This window comes from Oryctolagus cuniculus, chromosome 4 (genome assembly GCF_051225735.1).
Source record: "Oryctolagus cuniculus isolate XC-2025 breed Fujian yellow rabbit chromosome 4, ASM5122573v1, whole genome shotgun sequence".
Lineage (NCBI taxonomy): Eukaryota > Metazoa > Chordata > Mammalia > Lagomorpha > Leporidae > Oryctolagus > Oryctolagus cuniculus.
Window position 1 is genome coordinate 93,463,735 of NC_142870.1, and position 15,920 is coordinate 93,479,654.

At 46.0% G+C, this 15,920-nt stretch overlaps 1 protein-coding gene across 14 annotated transcripts in view; it reads right to left on the minus strand.

Moving 5' to 3' along the window:
- ABCC5 (ATP binding cassette subfamily C member 5) overlaps positions 1-15,920 on the minus strand; it is an 88,611-nt gene that overhangs the window by 57,877 nt on the left and 14,814 nt on the right. For 6 of the 14 annotated variants that reach the window (XM_002716488.6, XM_089332026.1, XM_017346971.4 and 3 more), the window contains 5 exons: positions 6,847-7,004; positions 6,498-6,653; positions 5,686-5,833; positions 641-874; positions 329-502 (listed from right to left, as the gene is read on the minus strand). In XM_002716488.6, the coding sequence (XP_002716534.1) occupies positions 329-502; positions 641-874; positions 5,686-5,833; positions 6,498-6,653; positions 6,847-7,004 (870 nt within the window). Of the gene's footprint in view, positions 1-328; positions 503-640; positions 875-1,306; positions 3,306-5,685; positions 5,834-6,497; positions 6,654-6,846; positions 7,005-15,920 lie in introns of those variants that run through there. The other 8 variants (XM_008266622.4, XM_089332030.1, XM_070072399.2 and 5 more) reach the window with 3 other exon arrangements.

The window sequence follows — 15,920 nt, forward strand, 5'->3', positions numbered from 1 at the left end:
GGGAAGCTGGGATCAGAAGCAGAGCCAGGACTTGAACCCAGGCACTCCAATATGGGATGCAGGCATCCCAACTGCTGCCCCAAATGCTCATCCTCAGACTGTTTCTAATGTCATTAGGAGCCACTGCCTTTATTCAAGTGACACCTTACTTCCTCTCAGGGGGCCTGAGCATGTCTACCTCTAGACTTGCTTAAACCAGGCACCAGGTACCTTCTTTGAGAACATTCTCGATCAGAGATTCGACACCTCAGTGATGGCTACTAGAACCCAATGGAAATAACCCGTCTCCTAGGAAACCTGCCAACATTCAGCCAGGAAACGTACTCACCATTGCTGGGTAAAAGAGGATAAAGACAGCTGATCCCAGGAAGCCTGTTGGTCCCAGAATAATTACATTATAGACCATGCCTAAGATGGCAACCACGGGTCCGCCTGCCAACAAGCTGCCAACGGCAGCTGCCTCAAACATCCTCTGGCCGTCGTTGGAGCAAATGTTGATGAGCTACGAGATACAAAGTGCAGTGAGGGACGACTCTGCGAGGAAGAGGAAGGGCAAGGGCGAGCCCCAGAGGAAAGACATGCTTAAGCCAGGAAGCTGCACTCTGCCAGAGAGCAAACACTGCCCCCCTCCGCCCCTCACCTCGCCCAGGGACTTCTCCTTGATGTTCTTTAACTTAAGGATCTTCTTAAATGCCATGGTCAGGATGGCCCCCCGCAAGCGGACACCGGTGCGGTAATTCAATGCCCAGGTCAGGGCGAGTGACCAGGATCGCACGATTTCTGTGAGGAGGAGGCCCAGGACTAACAGCAAGCTGTACTGTAGGTTAGACTCTGTGGCCTGGGTATACTCCAGGAGGTGTTTCACCACGAAGGCCTACAGGGAGAAACACACAGCACTGTGAACCCCTCCACAGCACCCACACACAACGCCACAGGTTTACGTTAAGTTAGAAAGAGTAGGCAGCTCGGCTGTGTGGCGATGAGCACGCCCTAAAGGAAGACACGCGTCTCGGGTGGCCAGGTACTACTGACCACCTGCGGGAGTTCGTTTATTCAAGGGCATCTGGCAGGAGGTGGGTCGAATTTGAATTCTGCCTCTGTTAGGACACCATGAAAACCGTTGCTCTTTCTAATGTAACATAAACCTGTCCATGAGCTGAAATTCATTCTAAACACATGGTCACTCAAAAGTATATATTTGACCTTATTCCAGTATCTGCACACATGGATACAGTTCTTTAATGAAATCAAGACCTTTCTTTGTATCGTTTCAAACGTGCTTATTTGATAAAAAGGAACAGTGTACCTACAGTTGTACTGGGGAAGAGTGAGAAGTGCATTTGCAAAACATTCCTGAAAATAAACATCAGCAGTTTAATAGTACAGAAGAGAGCAAACAAAGCAGACCACCAAAAATCCAGAGACCCTCCCCGGGCCCTCCCCACGCCCCACTCCCTCCCAAAAACAGAAACATGTTACCTCAGGTAGCATATGTCTACCACCACCTGCAGAGGGAAGGCAGCCAGCCCCCAAGAACCACCGAGTGCCGCCTCCAGCTCTGAGGTCCTGCAATGCCGCAGCACACACTCACACGAGGCACATTCAGCAACAGTATCAAATACCAGCAAGTGGGGAGGAACGTACTTTTATTGAAAGTGAAAAAATAGATATATATAAAAGTACCATCTGCAAAGAGCATCTCACAAACACTGTACAACAGGTGGAGCATTGCAGTAACATACAATGGCACATACAGAGTCAAGGGTTACAGGGTTAGCCATCTAACAGGTCAGCTGGCCTCCGGCTGTGGTTTTCACTACACACCACGGAGATACAGAATAGAACCAAGAGCTGTTTCCAGAGTCCGAGGTGGCACATCAGGCCGACAGCACTTAATCGGTTAGGGCTCCTGAAGTTGCAATCATTCTGCAATGGAGTGGATTCTCTAGGAACAAAGACCTTGCTGCTAAGGAAAGAGAATTAAAAAAACAAAACAAAACGAAGAACTCCCCCCTCCCCACTGGAAGGTACTCTGCTTAACACTGCTGGGGCTCCTCGTGCCCTAGGCTGTGAGGAGCTCACTCTGCTCGGGACAGAATACAGAACGCTAGGCCTCTAGGAGAGACGGATGGCGGCCCTCAGAGTCTTTTCAAGTCCTTGTAGCTAAAGTTGAACTTGACAAAAACAAAATCAAACCGACCACCACAGAGGAAACGTCAAACCGATCCCCCATCCTAAGGGAAGAAAAGAGAATTAACTCAAAACCCATCCACCCATCTACCCCAGTTCCTTACAGCAAAAGGTTACGGCCGCTGAATGACGGACAAAAATGGAGGCCAGGCCCAGCTGTCCTGAGGTCACTAACGCTGCGTTTCAGAAGCCAGACTCTGAGTTAGCTTGCATTTCTCGTGCTTCCTGAGAGTCATACCAGACGTCCACCATGTGCTAGGAGATCCCCCCTCAAAACCCCAAAACCAGGCTTATGTCGAGTCCCAATAAATAATCTGACCAGAGAATCAGAGACGAGATATTAAGATCCCAAGAGCTACCGAGTTCCACCTCTCCCTCCCTCAGCTTTTTAGCTGATTCCTTCCCACTGTATGGGTCACCACTGCCCACGGCTGCGTTGCTGGTTTACTAGCAAGAAGAGTGGCTTCTTTTCCAGGACACAATCCAAAAAGGCGGAACTGAGCCACAGGCCCAGAGACCCTTTTTCCTCACGTGAAGCGACTCAGTAAGATGGCAGTGCGGTGACGCGTTTTCTCACACACCACGGCACGGACGGCCAGGCTCCAAAGGAAGGCGCGAAAGGACAGCAGGTTGTTGTGTGGGCTTCCTTCCTCCCCAGCCCTTTACAGTGCCGATTTCAGCACCGGGGGGCAATAGCATGAGCGCCTCCCAGAAGGGAGGAGCGGGGAAGGCCGAAAGACATAATGAACGTTTACACTTCGCAAAACTTTCAAAGGAGGGGGGAGAAAGAGCAAACAGCAGATTAAAGACTTTCCAACACACAGGGTTTTTAAAAAGCAATTGACATTTCAAACCATTTTGCATGGGATACAAGAAAAGAAAAAGGTTTTCATGAAAAAGAAAATCCAAACAAAATTCAGCTTTTTAAAAAAAGTGATCAACGTATCATTTAAATCTAAACAAACTGGGAGCAAACTCGAGACTGTCAGCATAGCTGCCTGGCTGCGGAAAGCATCCCCAGCGAAGAAACGTTACCTTACCTGAACTCTTGGCGAGAGATTCCGCCCAGCTTGCCTCTCTCATTCTGACCGCAGAATACAGCCATCCTGAAAATTCTAAAGAACAGCTTCTGTCACTGGTACCACTACAGAGAGACTCCCCCCAAATCCAGATCCTGACAGCACCAAGCAAGCTGTAGCTGGAGACAGGCTGGAAGGCTGGGAGACTTACCTCTCTAAAGGCTTTGCACTGTCCTGTCCCCAGAGGCCCCGGAGCCACATTAGCATCCACCGAGAGACCACGCTGCAGGAGACAGCCCTCTCTAGCAGGTCTACAGGATGGACGCTAACTCTTTCCACACAGATCAGAGATCAGGCCTGGTGTTTTAACTGTCTTAATCCAAGAAGGCTCCAAGGCGTCTCTGTAAATTTAGCGGTCTGGCTACTGCTTCTGGGTCAGGACTGTACCCTCACAGATTCTGGTATGCCACTAGTATTATGGTGACCTCCGGGTGCCTGCACACAACCTTGGATCATCCTGATGCATAAATGTCCAGTGTCAGCTGGCCAGCAGTTTAAGACAAAACAAAACAAAACACACCATTTGATTGTGTTTCAAAGTTCAATGCGACCTGGGGGTGGGTAGGGCTAGAAACAACGATGCTATATTGGGGAGCCCATATTTGGTGAGTCTGCTCTTATAGAAATTTTATGAGAACAGATTAAAAATACATTAAGCCAATTGGAAGGTTGTGCTAGCTTAGAAAATGTGCATAAATCCTCGAAAGGATTTCAGACAGGAGGTCTACTCACTGCTGGTACTAATCTCAAAACCAGCCTGATTCTGTAATTTCCAGTGAAAAAGAAATGTATTAGAACTGGAACTCCAAAGGAGATGTTTGCATTTATTTACACTTTCAATCATTTGTTTTTATTTAAATCAATGAAAGAGACTATGGAAGGGCCCACTGCCCTCTCCCGTGTTTGGGGACAGAATGCTGGGAACTGACATTGGCCTTATGGTGATCTTCCCGTTATGGGCAGCGGAAGGAAGAGTTCGCTGCTGGTCTCCTCTTCCAGGAAGGCTCTCGGCTTTCCCTGGCTTCTCTGAGAGTTTGAGAGATCAATGTCCTGGTGCCACCTCAACATAAATGACAGCTGAAGAGCACACAGGTGCTCAGGGTAGTGCCTGGAAAGCTGCTAAGCTGAACATGCCTAGGTAACTTTTTTTTTTCCACCAAGCCAAAATAATTGAAATCCCAACCATCTGTGGAATTGTATTTTAGAGGGGAGCCAATGAAGTTCTTGCCTTGGCCAAATGGAATTCCGAAAGCCCATTGTGACCTTTCCAGACAGCCTGCATACCGTGCCACCCTGATGAATGAATGCTAGGATGGGCCAGGGCAGTCACCAGCCCTGTAGTGACACAATGACAGAAGCTCTTCTTAGGGGAAGCTGGCTCTATGCACGTGTTTGCCATTTTGGTCAGTAACTCAACACATCATTTCAGTGCCATGGTCTCACTTATTTAAAACTTACATAAAAGTATGTTAGTTGTCAAGAGATATAGAAACCCAATACCAGAAGTGTTCTCTGCTTCAGAAAAGAGATCAAAACTTTATAAAAAGGCAACAAACATTTAAAAAACATGAAAGTAACAACTGTGAATTAGTTTTACCTAATCACCACGCACCTTATGCACATACTTACCCGAACCCTGAGCTCCAGCTCACTCATACACACTGCAAACACACAGTGCAAGCAGCACTACCGCTCCGATGCCTCGAGGCAGATGTGTAGAGAACAGATTCAATCAAAGTCTCAAGTGTAAGGCAGCATAGCAGGTGTGAGAAACAGGTGCCCGGAAAACCGTGGGGCTGTCAAAGGCTCTCATACCCGTGCTGCTTTAGCACAGACTAGGAAAAACACCATAGCTGCCACCCCAGCATTCACCACACACTTGAAACCATAGACCAAAACCCGAAAGGAACTCCACGTCAGACTCTTAAACACCTCGACCATATTCCAGTTTCTTGAGGACTCATGGGCCACAGAACCATCCAACATGTGATATCATGTCTCCGATCGCGGGCCAGCTCGCCGGCCTGTGCCACACAGCACCACTCTTGCCCACTCACAGCACTGCCAAGAAACACTTGCCCGGACCCGGCCTGAGACGGTCATTTCACATCAACACACGACCACACAGTACGGTCCTGTCTGCGCAGGGCCAAAATCAGTTCAGTTGCATCCCCGCCCTGGGAAAGCAAATCAAGTCCATTTCTTTCTCTGGCAACAGTGCACCCTCATCCCTCTGGCTGCTGACAAGCCAACCATTCTCTCCAAAAGTCTCTGACCCCTTTTGATGGACCTGGAGCTCTCTCCAAGGTTGCCAGCTAAGCCAGAGGTGAGTACAACCCCTGCAACGGAACGAGAGGGTTAGAGCTGGCCGGGGCCGGGCCCCTGGAGACTGCCAGAAAGGATGGTTAGAACTTACTGGTCCACTGAAGCCAGCCAGCTGCGTGATCATCAGGCACACGATGGACAGGATGAGCCTGGTGCGGCAGAAGATCCACACGACCCTTCGCAGGGACGCAGCGTCTGGCCCGGCTTCTTTCAGCTCTTCTTGCCACAGTCTCTCTAATCTTAACAAGGGCACAGTCCTCCGTTACCCATCTCCCCAGTGGGAAGCCACACCCCCTCGCCTCCCTCCTGACACCCCTTTTTGTCTCCAGTTGCTGTCACCACTCACACAAGCCTCCTCTTAATAAGGTTCTGTGCGTGCTCGCTCACCTTCTGAGGACCGACTGCCCTCTGCGGGTAACTATGCATCTGTCCTGCTCGGGGAACCCTTTCTGTACCCTGCTCAGCACACGGAAACTGAGGCACACACAAGCCTACCTCCCACCCCACAAAGGGATCTAGCCCAGAATATATGAAGCTGGTCTGTGGGTCCAAATGTCCTTTCTCAAGGGACCCCCAGCCCTTTCTGAAGGCTCCTGGGATGCAATGCACAGTTGTAAACTAGATTTTAATCATGACAATCGGCTACCACAAAAATGTATTCTGTCACAAGGCAGCGACATAATCTCCCGCAGACTCAGGAAGAGAAGCGGGGCTGAGAGAGAGAGAGAAAGCCCGTGGTTAAAACAGGATTAAAGTGAAATAGGAGATACAGAAGAGCAAAGAGGAAGCCATCCCCAAGGGACCCTCCCGCCCCTGGACTGCTCAGCTCTTTAAAGGCCACTGCTGGCCCCACACTCCTAGCTCAGACCCTGTGGGCCCGGTGGGTAGACCAGCGACACCTACCTTCGACAGTTCACGTCCGAGGACTCGAACTTGGACAAAGACCACACGTCCTCCATTAAGAGCTCCCCCTTCTTATGGGCCACACGGGCCAGGGGAGAAAGCCAGGAGAAAGTCATACAGGAGAACAGCCCAGCATTGTCCACGGGGTGCTGGTGTCTAGGGAGAGAAAGCCCAAGTCACAAGGCTATTAGCACATGTGGGCAGGCCAGCGGCATTTCAAACATGCTCTCTGGTCCACGAATCCCCTGACCAAAGACAGGCCATCCCAATCTCTTCCAATCTTCACCCGAATGCTCTAAACGGCTTTGGCTACTTCAGCTGTGAACGGCCGACAGGAAGGGCCACTTACTTGGAAGTGGTCCGGATGGGCTTCAGGGTACTCAGGCCATGGTGGTACTTTCCCTTGGGGTGCTCCTCATCCAGGATTCTGAGCTGAGAGTGCATGGAGGCGTCCAGGGACAGGCCCTCTGCTCGGGCTGCCGTTTCCAAGGCATCCTGGCATTCCAGCTGTGCCAGCAGACAGGGAGTGAGGCGAGAGCAGTTAAAGGACATTGGACGGGCAGGAGAGAGGCCCAGCTAACTGACTGAAGAGCGCAAACCTCAAACTGCTCCATCTTAACTAAGAAATTCCAAGGGATACTTGTGTTGTACATTCTAAAATTTACAATATATACACGGATATTTTCTTAAAAAGACTTACTATTTATTTGGAAAACACAGTAATAGAGAGGGAGAGACAGAAAGATCTTCCATCTACTGGTTCACTCCTCAGAGGGCTGCCAATGGCTGGGGCTGGGCCTGGCCTGAAAGCAGGAGCCAGAAATACCATCCTGGCCTCCCATGTTGGTGGGAGGGGCCCAAGCACTTGGGCCATCTTCCATCGCCTTCCCCGGTACATTAGCAGGAAGCTAAACTGGAAGCAGAGCATCAAGTGCTCTGATATAGGAAGACGACATCACAAGTGGTGGCTAAACCCACTGCACCAAAATGGCAGCCTCTCAAATTTTTTAAAAAGATTTTATTTATTTGAAAGGCAGAATTATACAGGCTGGGGGGAGACAGAGACAGAGAAAGATTGATTGATCTTCCATCTGTTGGTTCACTCCCCAGATGGCTGCAACAGCCAGGGCTTCACCCCAGTCTTCCATATGGGTGGCAGGCACTCAAGCACCTGGGCCATCTTCTGCTGCTTTCCCAGCTGCATTAGCAGGGACCTGGATTGGAAGTAGAGCAGCCAGGACTCAAATATGAACCCATATGGGGTGCTGGTGTCACAGGCAGCAGCTTAACCCACTGTGCCACAACACTGACCCCTAAAATTTGTTTTTAATCATCAAAGTGTTTTATCTTCTGTTTGCCAGTGTGGGTTGAGAATCAATTATTTCACTACTACCTGCAAATTCTATGGCCAATTTTCTATGACAAAAATTTCACAAGCAGCCCTGCCATAGGGAAAGAGCCAGGATACACACTGGTCTCTCTCTCATCAGCAACAGGAAGAGCAGAACAAGGGCTTTCTCCCAGCTACAGAGCTAGAGAGCTCCACTCCCTCACCGTGACTTTCAGCGAGGATCTCATAAACTGAAATACAAAGTCACATATAAAGCTCATAACGTGAATTAATTAGATAAACAAAACTACATGGAATTCAAGATCTGACTGGCAGAAGAAGGTAGACCACGAATCTGGACACACCTATCCTCATTTACCCTAAAATCAACTCAAAGTTTGTGCTTTTCTGTGGCAGAGTCTTTATGTTCCACAATCTCCCCATTTTCCTTTCTCTCTGGACAGTGTAACTCACATCATCACAGATATTTCCAGCAATTACTGAGAAACAGTAATGAAGAACAGGCCCTGCAAGCCAAGAGAGAGCTCAGCAGTGCAGCAGACACAGGGAGCCTTGCACAAAGCCACCTCTTTGCCACAAACAGAGGCAACCCATATCTTAGTAGGGTAGATGAAAGGGTCGAGTTGGTGCACAGGGGCCACCTAGATGCCTGACATCAAGGTTCACGGCTTAGTCGTGTACCTTTAGACAACTGCTTGGTATCGGGGAAGTGCCCAGCCTTGGGAAGCACAATTACTTCATTCTGACAAAGGAAGTGATTAACAGCACAACACGAAAAATCAGTCAACATCAAGAAAAGAATCCATTCTTACACAGGCCTCTATGTGTAAGGCGAACACTTAATTTAGTGGTTAGGAACTATGATATTTTATAATGAACTAAAGATTGCCGAGATTCAAGCACACAATAAAGCTTTGTCTTACTTTTATGCTGCATATAATTTAAAAAAAAAAAAAAAACCCTATTGAGTTGAGAAAGGAGAAACAAACACTAAAAATGCAAACCCATCTAGCGTGAGTGGATACTGGGACTGTATACAGAGCAGGTACAGAAAGTTAGAGGGATCAGCCTTGTTTTGACAGCCAAAGCTTTAGAAGACAAAAGACTAAAGAACATTCACGTCTTGGAAGGCATTACAAAATCCGATTCGATTTTCTCCTGATATCAGCCTTTGCCATGTCACTGCATTGCAGATTAATGACTTGCAGTTGTAAGTTGGGTGGAAGCTATTAAATGACACGGTTAAATGGATATTTTATATTAACCAATGTTAAGCATACATTCAGGGGGCATTAATTACATTCATAATGTTGTACAACCATTGCTACTATTTCCAGAACAAATGGATTTTAAAATCCAGAAATTTCCTTTGGACTTCAATGAAATCCAAAAATCACTGCTGGAACCACACTTGGGGCTTGGAAAACATACCCACTTTGGATTTGTTTTGGGATGGAGATCTGACATTTTGTTTTAACTTTGGACAACATGAGAAGTATACAGAACAGTTTGACATTATTATTGATTAAAACATTAGTTACCACCAAAATCACTATGGCAACTTTTTACGTTCCCACAAACAATGTACGCGATCCAATTTCTCCACATCCTCATTAGCAATGGATGTTGGCACCATTCTTTAGTTCAGCCATTCTAATAAGTGTGACATGCTGTGCCCTGTGGATTATACCTACACTACCTCCCAGGATGAAGGATGCACTGCATCTGTACTTATTTGCTACCCACAAGCTTTCTGGTAAGGTAACTATAAAAGATTTTTTTATTTACTTCCTAAGTGGATTATTCTTTTAGTGCTGAATTTATTTTTATTTGTTTAAAGATGTACTTATCTGAAAGGCAGAGTTACAGAGAGAGAGAGAGACAGAGACAGAGATAAAGGTCTTCCATCCACTGGTTCACTCCTCAAATGGCCACAATGGCCAGGACAGGGCCATGCTGAAGCCAGGAGCTTCATCCAGGTCTCCTACGTGGGTGCAGGGACCCAAGCACTTGGGCCATCTTCCACTGCTTTCCCAGGCACATTAGCAGGGAGCTGGATTGGAAGTGGAGCGGCAGGGACTTGAACTGGTGCTCATGTGGGATGCCTGTGCTACAGGCATCTACCTTCTACACCACAGTGCCAGACCCTGAATTTATTTTGTTTTATTTATTTACTTATTTGAGAGCAGGGAAAGAAACAGTGCATATGCTCCCCATCTGCTGGGTTACTCCCCCGACGCTGGCAAGAGCATCACGCTGGAATCAAAGACAAAACCAGAACTCAATCCTGAGCTCCCATGTGGATGGTGGGGACTCAACCACTTGGGCCATCACTGCTGTCTCCCAGGTCTGCATTAACAGGAAGTAGGAAGCAGGAGTCAGGAGCAGAGGCAGGTATTGAACCTATGAACTCCAATATGGGACATGGGCATCTTAACCACCAGGCCAAATGTCCCCCCAGTGTTGAGTTTAGAAAGTGCTTTATAGGCAAGCGCCGCAGCTCACTAGGCTAATCCTCCGCCTTGCGGCGCCGGCACACCGGGTTCTAGTCCCGGTCGGGTCGCCAGATTCTGTCCTGGTTGCCCCTCTTCCAGGCCAGCTCTCTGCTATGGCCCGGAAGTGCAGTGGAGGATGGCTCAAGTCCTTGGGCCTTGCACCCCATGGGAGACCAGGATAAGTACCTGGCTCCTGCCATCGGATCAGCGCGGTGCGCCCGCTGCAGTGCGCTGGCTGCGGCAGCCATTGGAGGGTGAACCAACGGCAAAGGAAGACCTTTCTCTCTGTCTCTCTCTCTCACTGTCCACTCTGCCTGTCAAAAAAAAAAAAAGTGCTTTATATATTCTGGATTCAATTCAAGTCCTTTGTCAGATAAAAGATTTGCAAGCATTTCTTCCATTTTTCAGTGTGTTTTTATCTTCTCAATAGGGCCACTTACAGAACCAAAGTTTGTGGTTTTAGTGAAGTCTAATTTCTAGATTTTTCTTTTGTAGTGTGCTTTTACTGTTCTATGAACTCTTTGTCTAATCCTAAGGTATGAAGACTTTTCTATAATTTTTTATAAAAATTTTACAGTTTTACATTTAGATCTATGATTCATTTAAGTTAATTTGTATAAGGTTTAGGTAAAGTTGGGTTTTTTTTTTTCCTTTTGCCTATAGATATCCAACTGTTTCAATACAATTTATTAAAAAGACTATTGGTGGCAGGTGTTATGGCACAGTGAGTTGTACAGCCACTTGGGACTCCTACATCCCTTATTGGAGGGCTGGTTTGAGTCCCAGCTACTCTGTTTCTGATCCAGCTCCCTGCTAAGGCATCCTGGGAGGCAACATATGATGGCTGGAGTGATTTGGCCCCTTCGGCCTATGTGGGAGACCCACATGAAGTTCAGGGTTCCTGTTTTTGGCCTGGCCCAGCCCTAGCTGTTGTGGGCATTTGGGGAGTGAACCAGCAGATGGAAGATCTCAATATGTCTGTATGTCTGTCTCTCTGTTATTTTGCCTTTCAAGTAGATGAAAATAAACATTTTTTAAAAATACTGTCTCTTTTCCATTAAATTGCTTTTGTACCTGTTTCCAAAGTCAGCCATACTGATAGAGGTCTAGTCCTGGATTCTATTCTATTGATATATTTGTCTGTCTCCACTGATACCAGTGGCTTGAGTATTGTAGCTACAGAGAAACTCTTTAAAAAAAAAGATTTATTTATTCTATTTGAAAGTTACAGAGAGAGAGTTACAGAGTTACAGAGAGAGAGAGAAAGAGAGAGAGAGAGAGAGAGAGATGTCTTCCATCCACTGGTTCACTCCCCAGATGGCCACAATGGCTGCAGCTAGGCAGATCCAAAGCCAGAAGCCAGAGCTTCTTCTGAGTTTCCCATGCAGGTACAGGGGCCCAAAGACTTGGGCCATCCTCTACTGCTTTCCCAGGCCACAGTAGAGAGCTGGATCAGAAGTGGAGCAGCTGGGACTTGAACTGGTGCCCACGTGGGATGCTGGCACTGCAGGCAGCAGTTTACCTGCTACACCACAGCGTCGGCCCCCAGGGTAACTTACAATATGGTATTATGATACCTCCTACTTTATTTTCCTTTTCAAAGTTGTTTAGGCTATTCTAGTTCCTTTGTCTTTCCAGGTGAATCAAGCTCAAGAGGTCAGAGATTTTTGGGGAAATGTTTTGACTCTAAAACATCAGAAAAGGAAAACTTGGTATGCCAAGTTTTGTGCTGACATGAGAATACCATGCTATCATTCAGAAGAAACTAGAATCTTCATGTCTTTGATTTGTTCTTCCAACAAGTAAGTTACCCATCATCACCTCCTATGTGTAAGCCTTCCAGATAGTAGGAACAAGAATTTGCCAGTTTCTAAATGTACAGCACACTAATTTCAATTTCTTCATCTCTAAAATGCCCAGTGACAGTTTTCACCAAAAACTATTAACAGAAAAATGAATGGACTTAATAATAATTACTAACCCTCTAACTTGCATTGGTTTTGTTCCTTTGATGATACATAACAATGCCACTTTCCACCACCTCCCGGGTAATGAGTAAGTTAGTGCCTCTACCACAGAATGCCAAATTCAAAGGCTCTTAAAAACAAAACAAAAAAAAAAAAAAAACTCAAATGCCCCCAGGTTTATCATTAAGTACTGCAGTGGCATTATCAAATGCCTGCAATAACTGAGATTGGAGGTTCCTGTCCTGACTCCCATTTTAGAACAAGGCTCTCAGTGCAATTTTAATTTTATCTTCACAAAGACTACCTCCTCAACCCGAAATGGCCAAAATGGCAGTAATCCTCAAAACTTTATGTAATGAAAAAACATAATGTGGGAATTCCCACAGAAAAGGTAGGGGGCAAGCATTTGGCATAGCTGTTAAGGTGCATCTCAGGACACCCACATCTCATAGTGGAGAGCCTGGGTTCGAGTCCCCACTCCCAGCTTCCTGTTAAACTGCACCAGAAGGTGATTCAAGTAATTAGGTCCCTGCCACCCACATGAGGAACCCAGACTGAGTTCCCCACTTCTGGCTTCAACCTGGCCTAGCCAAGCCTTGGCTGTTGCAAGCATCTGATGAGCAAACCAGCGGACGGGAGCTCTCTCTCTCTCTCTCTGCCTCTCAAATAAATGAAAACATTTTGAAAAGCAAATAACCCACAGCTGTACAAGGTGACCTCGGCAGTCTCTTCTCCTCCTTCCCCCAGCTGAGGGCCAGATTAAAATCAACTATAACTTAGTAACTCTGTTACTATAACTCAGTAACTCTGACTTTCCTAACTAAGCTCATTTTAAGCAAATAGTAGTTTCCAAAGCCAGTCACAACCATGTAATTAGAACACTAGATTGTAAATAAATGGCTTCACTTAACTGCAAAAATGCACATCTCTAATTATTCTTAAATCAAAGATGAACAGATGCTAGAGGACAGGAACATTATAGACGTAGAGTTCAACACAAAATACAAGCATCTTTACACTAACCTGCCAGTGAGTACACAGATGTGTACCCACTGGGATATCTAACTTCTCTTCCTCTCTATGCTTCCTAAAAAAGCTTATGTGGCCAAGCATTCTAGCAGATAAATACGTGTCTTTTACAGGTAAAAATAAATATATCTTGCCACACTTAACATTCTATAAAAGTGTGCTATCAACATTCTAAGGCTGAAAGGATTGCAAATGGAAATGAACCAAGAGAAAAAAAAAACTTAACATATTAAAATTATAATAGCTTACTACATGACAGCATAAATAATACAACCGACTGGGCAATCACTAGTCAGTGACTATTTAGGGACAGATATATACCAGGTTGGAGAGGAACTGAGATTCCAGTTTCACACCACACATTAATGCATGTGGACTTAACCCTAACAAGTTACATAAACTAGATGAAATAAATAGCAGAAAATTAAGTAGCGTATTTAGACCAGCTGTGAAAAGCAGACTCAATTTCTCCTTGAAAATCAGAAACTTGTTGAAGGTAAGATAGATGAGTTCAACTATCAAAGGGAAAACATTTTACATAAAAAATTAGCCTTAAAGGAAAGAGATAGAGCTTTAAAAAAATGACCAGCTAACTGATGAAATAATACATTTATAATAGTAGCCTTTTACTGGAAAACATATGATTTTTTTAAAAATCCACTCATTCAGCAAGGACTCATTATGTAGTGCTAGGCAGTATTCCAGGTGCCAAAGATACAAGTAAGGACAGATCCAAGAGTTACCAATCGAAAAATAAAAACTGAATTTTAAGATACAATTATATAAAGACCTTAATAGAAATAGATAAAATCCAACATGGAAAGGAGGGAAATGCAGACAAATATATACTACCTGAACACTGAGCCAATCTGTAACACACTCCCAGTAAGTACCCCAGAGAACAGACTGGGCGCGCAAAACACTATGTATGCTGCACGTGTCTCCGTAATTTTACTGTAGGAAGGAAGATTTTCCAAAGAACAGAAATTATTTAAACCCAGTGGTACAAAGATTGAAATGCCTACTACAAGACTAATGGCTAAACTACAGTAGATCAACACCTCGCTCAGTGCTGTCCAACAGAAATAGAACGCAGCATCGGGCACTGGTCTAAGTTAAGATAATGCTTGGGACGCCAGCATTGCAAACTGGAATGCTTGGATTTGAGTCCCAGCTCCACTCCTGTTTTTAAAAAAGATTTATTTTATTTTGAAAGAGAGTTACAGAGAGAGAGAGAGAGAAAGTCTTCCATCTGCTGGTTCACTCTCCAAATGACCACAACAGCCAAAGCTGGGCCTACCTGAAGCCAGGAGCCAGGAGCTTCTTCCAGGTCTCCCACGTGGGTGCAGGGGCCCAAGGACTTGGGCCATCTTCTACTGCTTTCCCAGGCCACAACAGAGAGCTGGATCAGAAGTGGAGCAGCTGGGATTTGAACCGGCACCCATATGGGATGCGGGCACTGCAGTCTGGGGCTTTAATACGCTGCACCACAGCACCAGGCCCACCAGCTCCACTCTTGATTCCAGCTTCCTGCTAATGCACATCCTATGAAGCAGCAGGCGAAGGCTCTAGTAGTTGGGTCCTCACCACCACATGGGAGACCTGACTTGAATTCCCAGTTTCCAGCTTTGGCATGGCCCAGCCCCAGCTGTTGTGAGCATTTGAGGAGTAAAATCAATGGGTAGTGGATCTCTGTCTCTCAAATAAATAAATTTTAAAAAAAAGTAATATGAGCCACACATGTATAGCATATGATATAAGTTAGATTTTTCTAGTGGCCACATTTAAAAAGTAAAAGGTGGAATTAATTGTTTTACTCAACACAAAAAAATGATTATTCATTTAACATCAATATAAAATTATTAATAGTTTGCAAATGAAGTGTTTCTTTTTAGTACTCAAGCTTTAAAAGCAAGTTTTTGTTTTTGTTTTTTAAATGGGAAATCAATGTTAAGTATGGACAGTAACATATAGGGAGGAGAAGTTTTTTGCAGACCATCTTCTGCTGCAGTCCCAGGCCACTAGCAGGGAGCTGAATTGGAAGAGGAGCAGCAGGCACACGAACTGATGCCCATATAGGATGCTAGTGCTGTAGTTGGTGGCCACAGCACCAGACCCCCAAGTGTGCATTTTATACTTACAACACATCTCAATTCAGACTGGCCATGTTTCCAGTGCTCAGTAACCACGTCCATGGCTAGCGACTCCCAGAATGGACAACACAGCCCAGCAGTGCTCAAGTGAGGGTACTTTTGCTTGCTCAGGGCTGCTTGGCAATGTTGGGAGACACGCTTGGTTGTCACCACAGGAAGGAGCTGTCCACCCCACAGCGAACAGGACAGTCTCCCAGCTGATCTGGCCCAAAATGTCAATAGTATCAGGGAGCGCCTAGACAGCCATACAGCTAACAGAGTCAGTTCTTGATAAATGCAGAGCGAGGGGAATGTATTCTAGGAGGCCATTTGGTTTTCAGGTTATGCTGCTACAAATCCTTCCTAGAGGTAAACCTTTCAAAGCTTCTCCTTCGAGCACCCACTCCCTCTTCCTCCCTCCTAAGGAGTGTGACAGGGTGAGAAGCTCA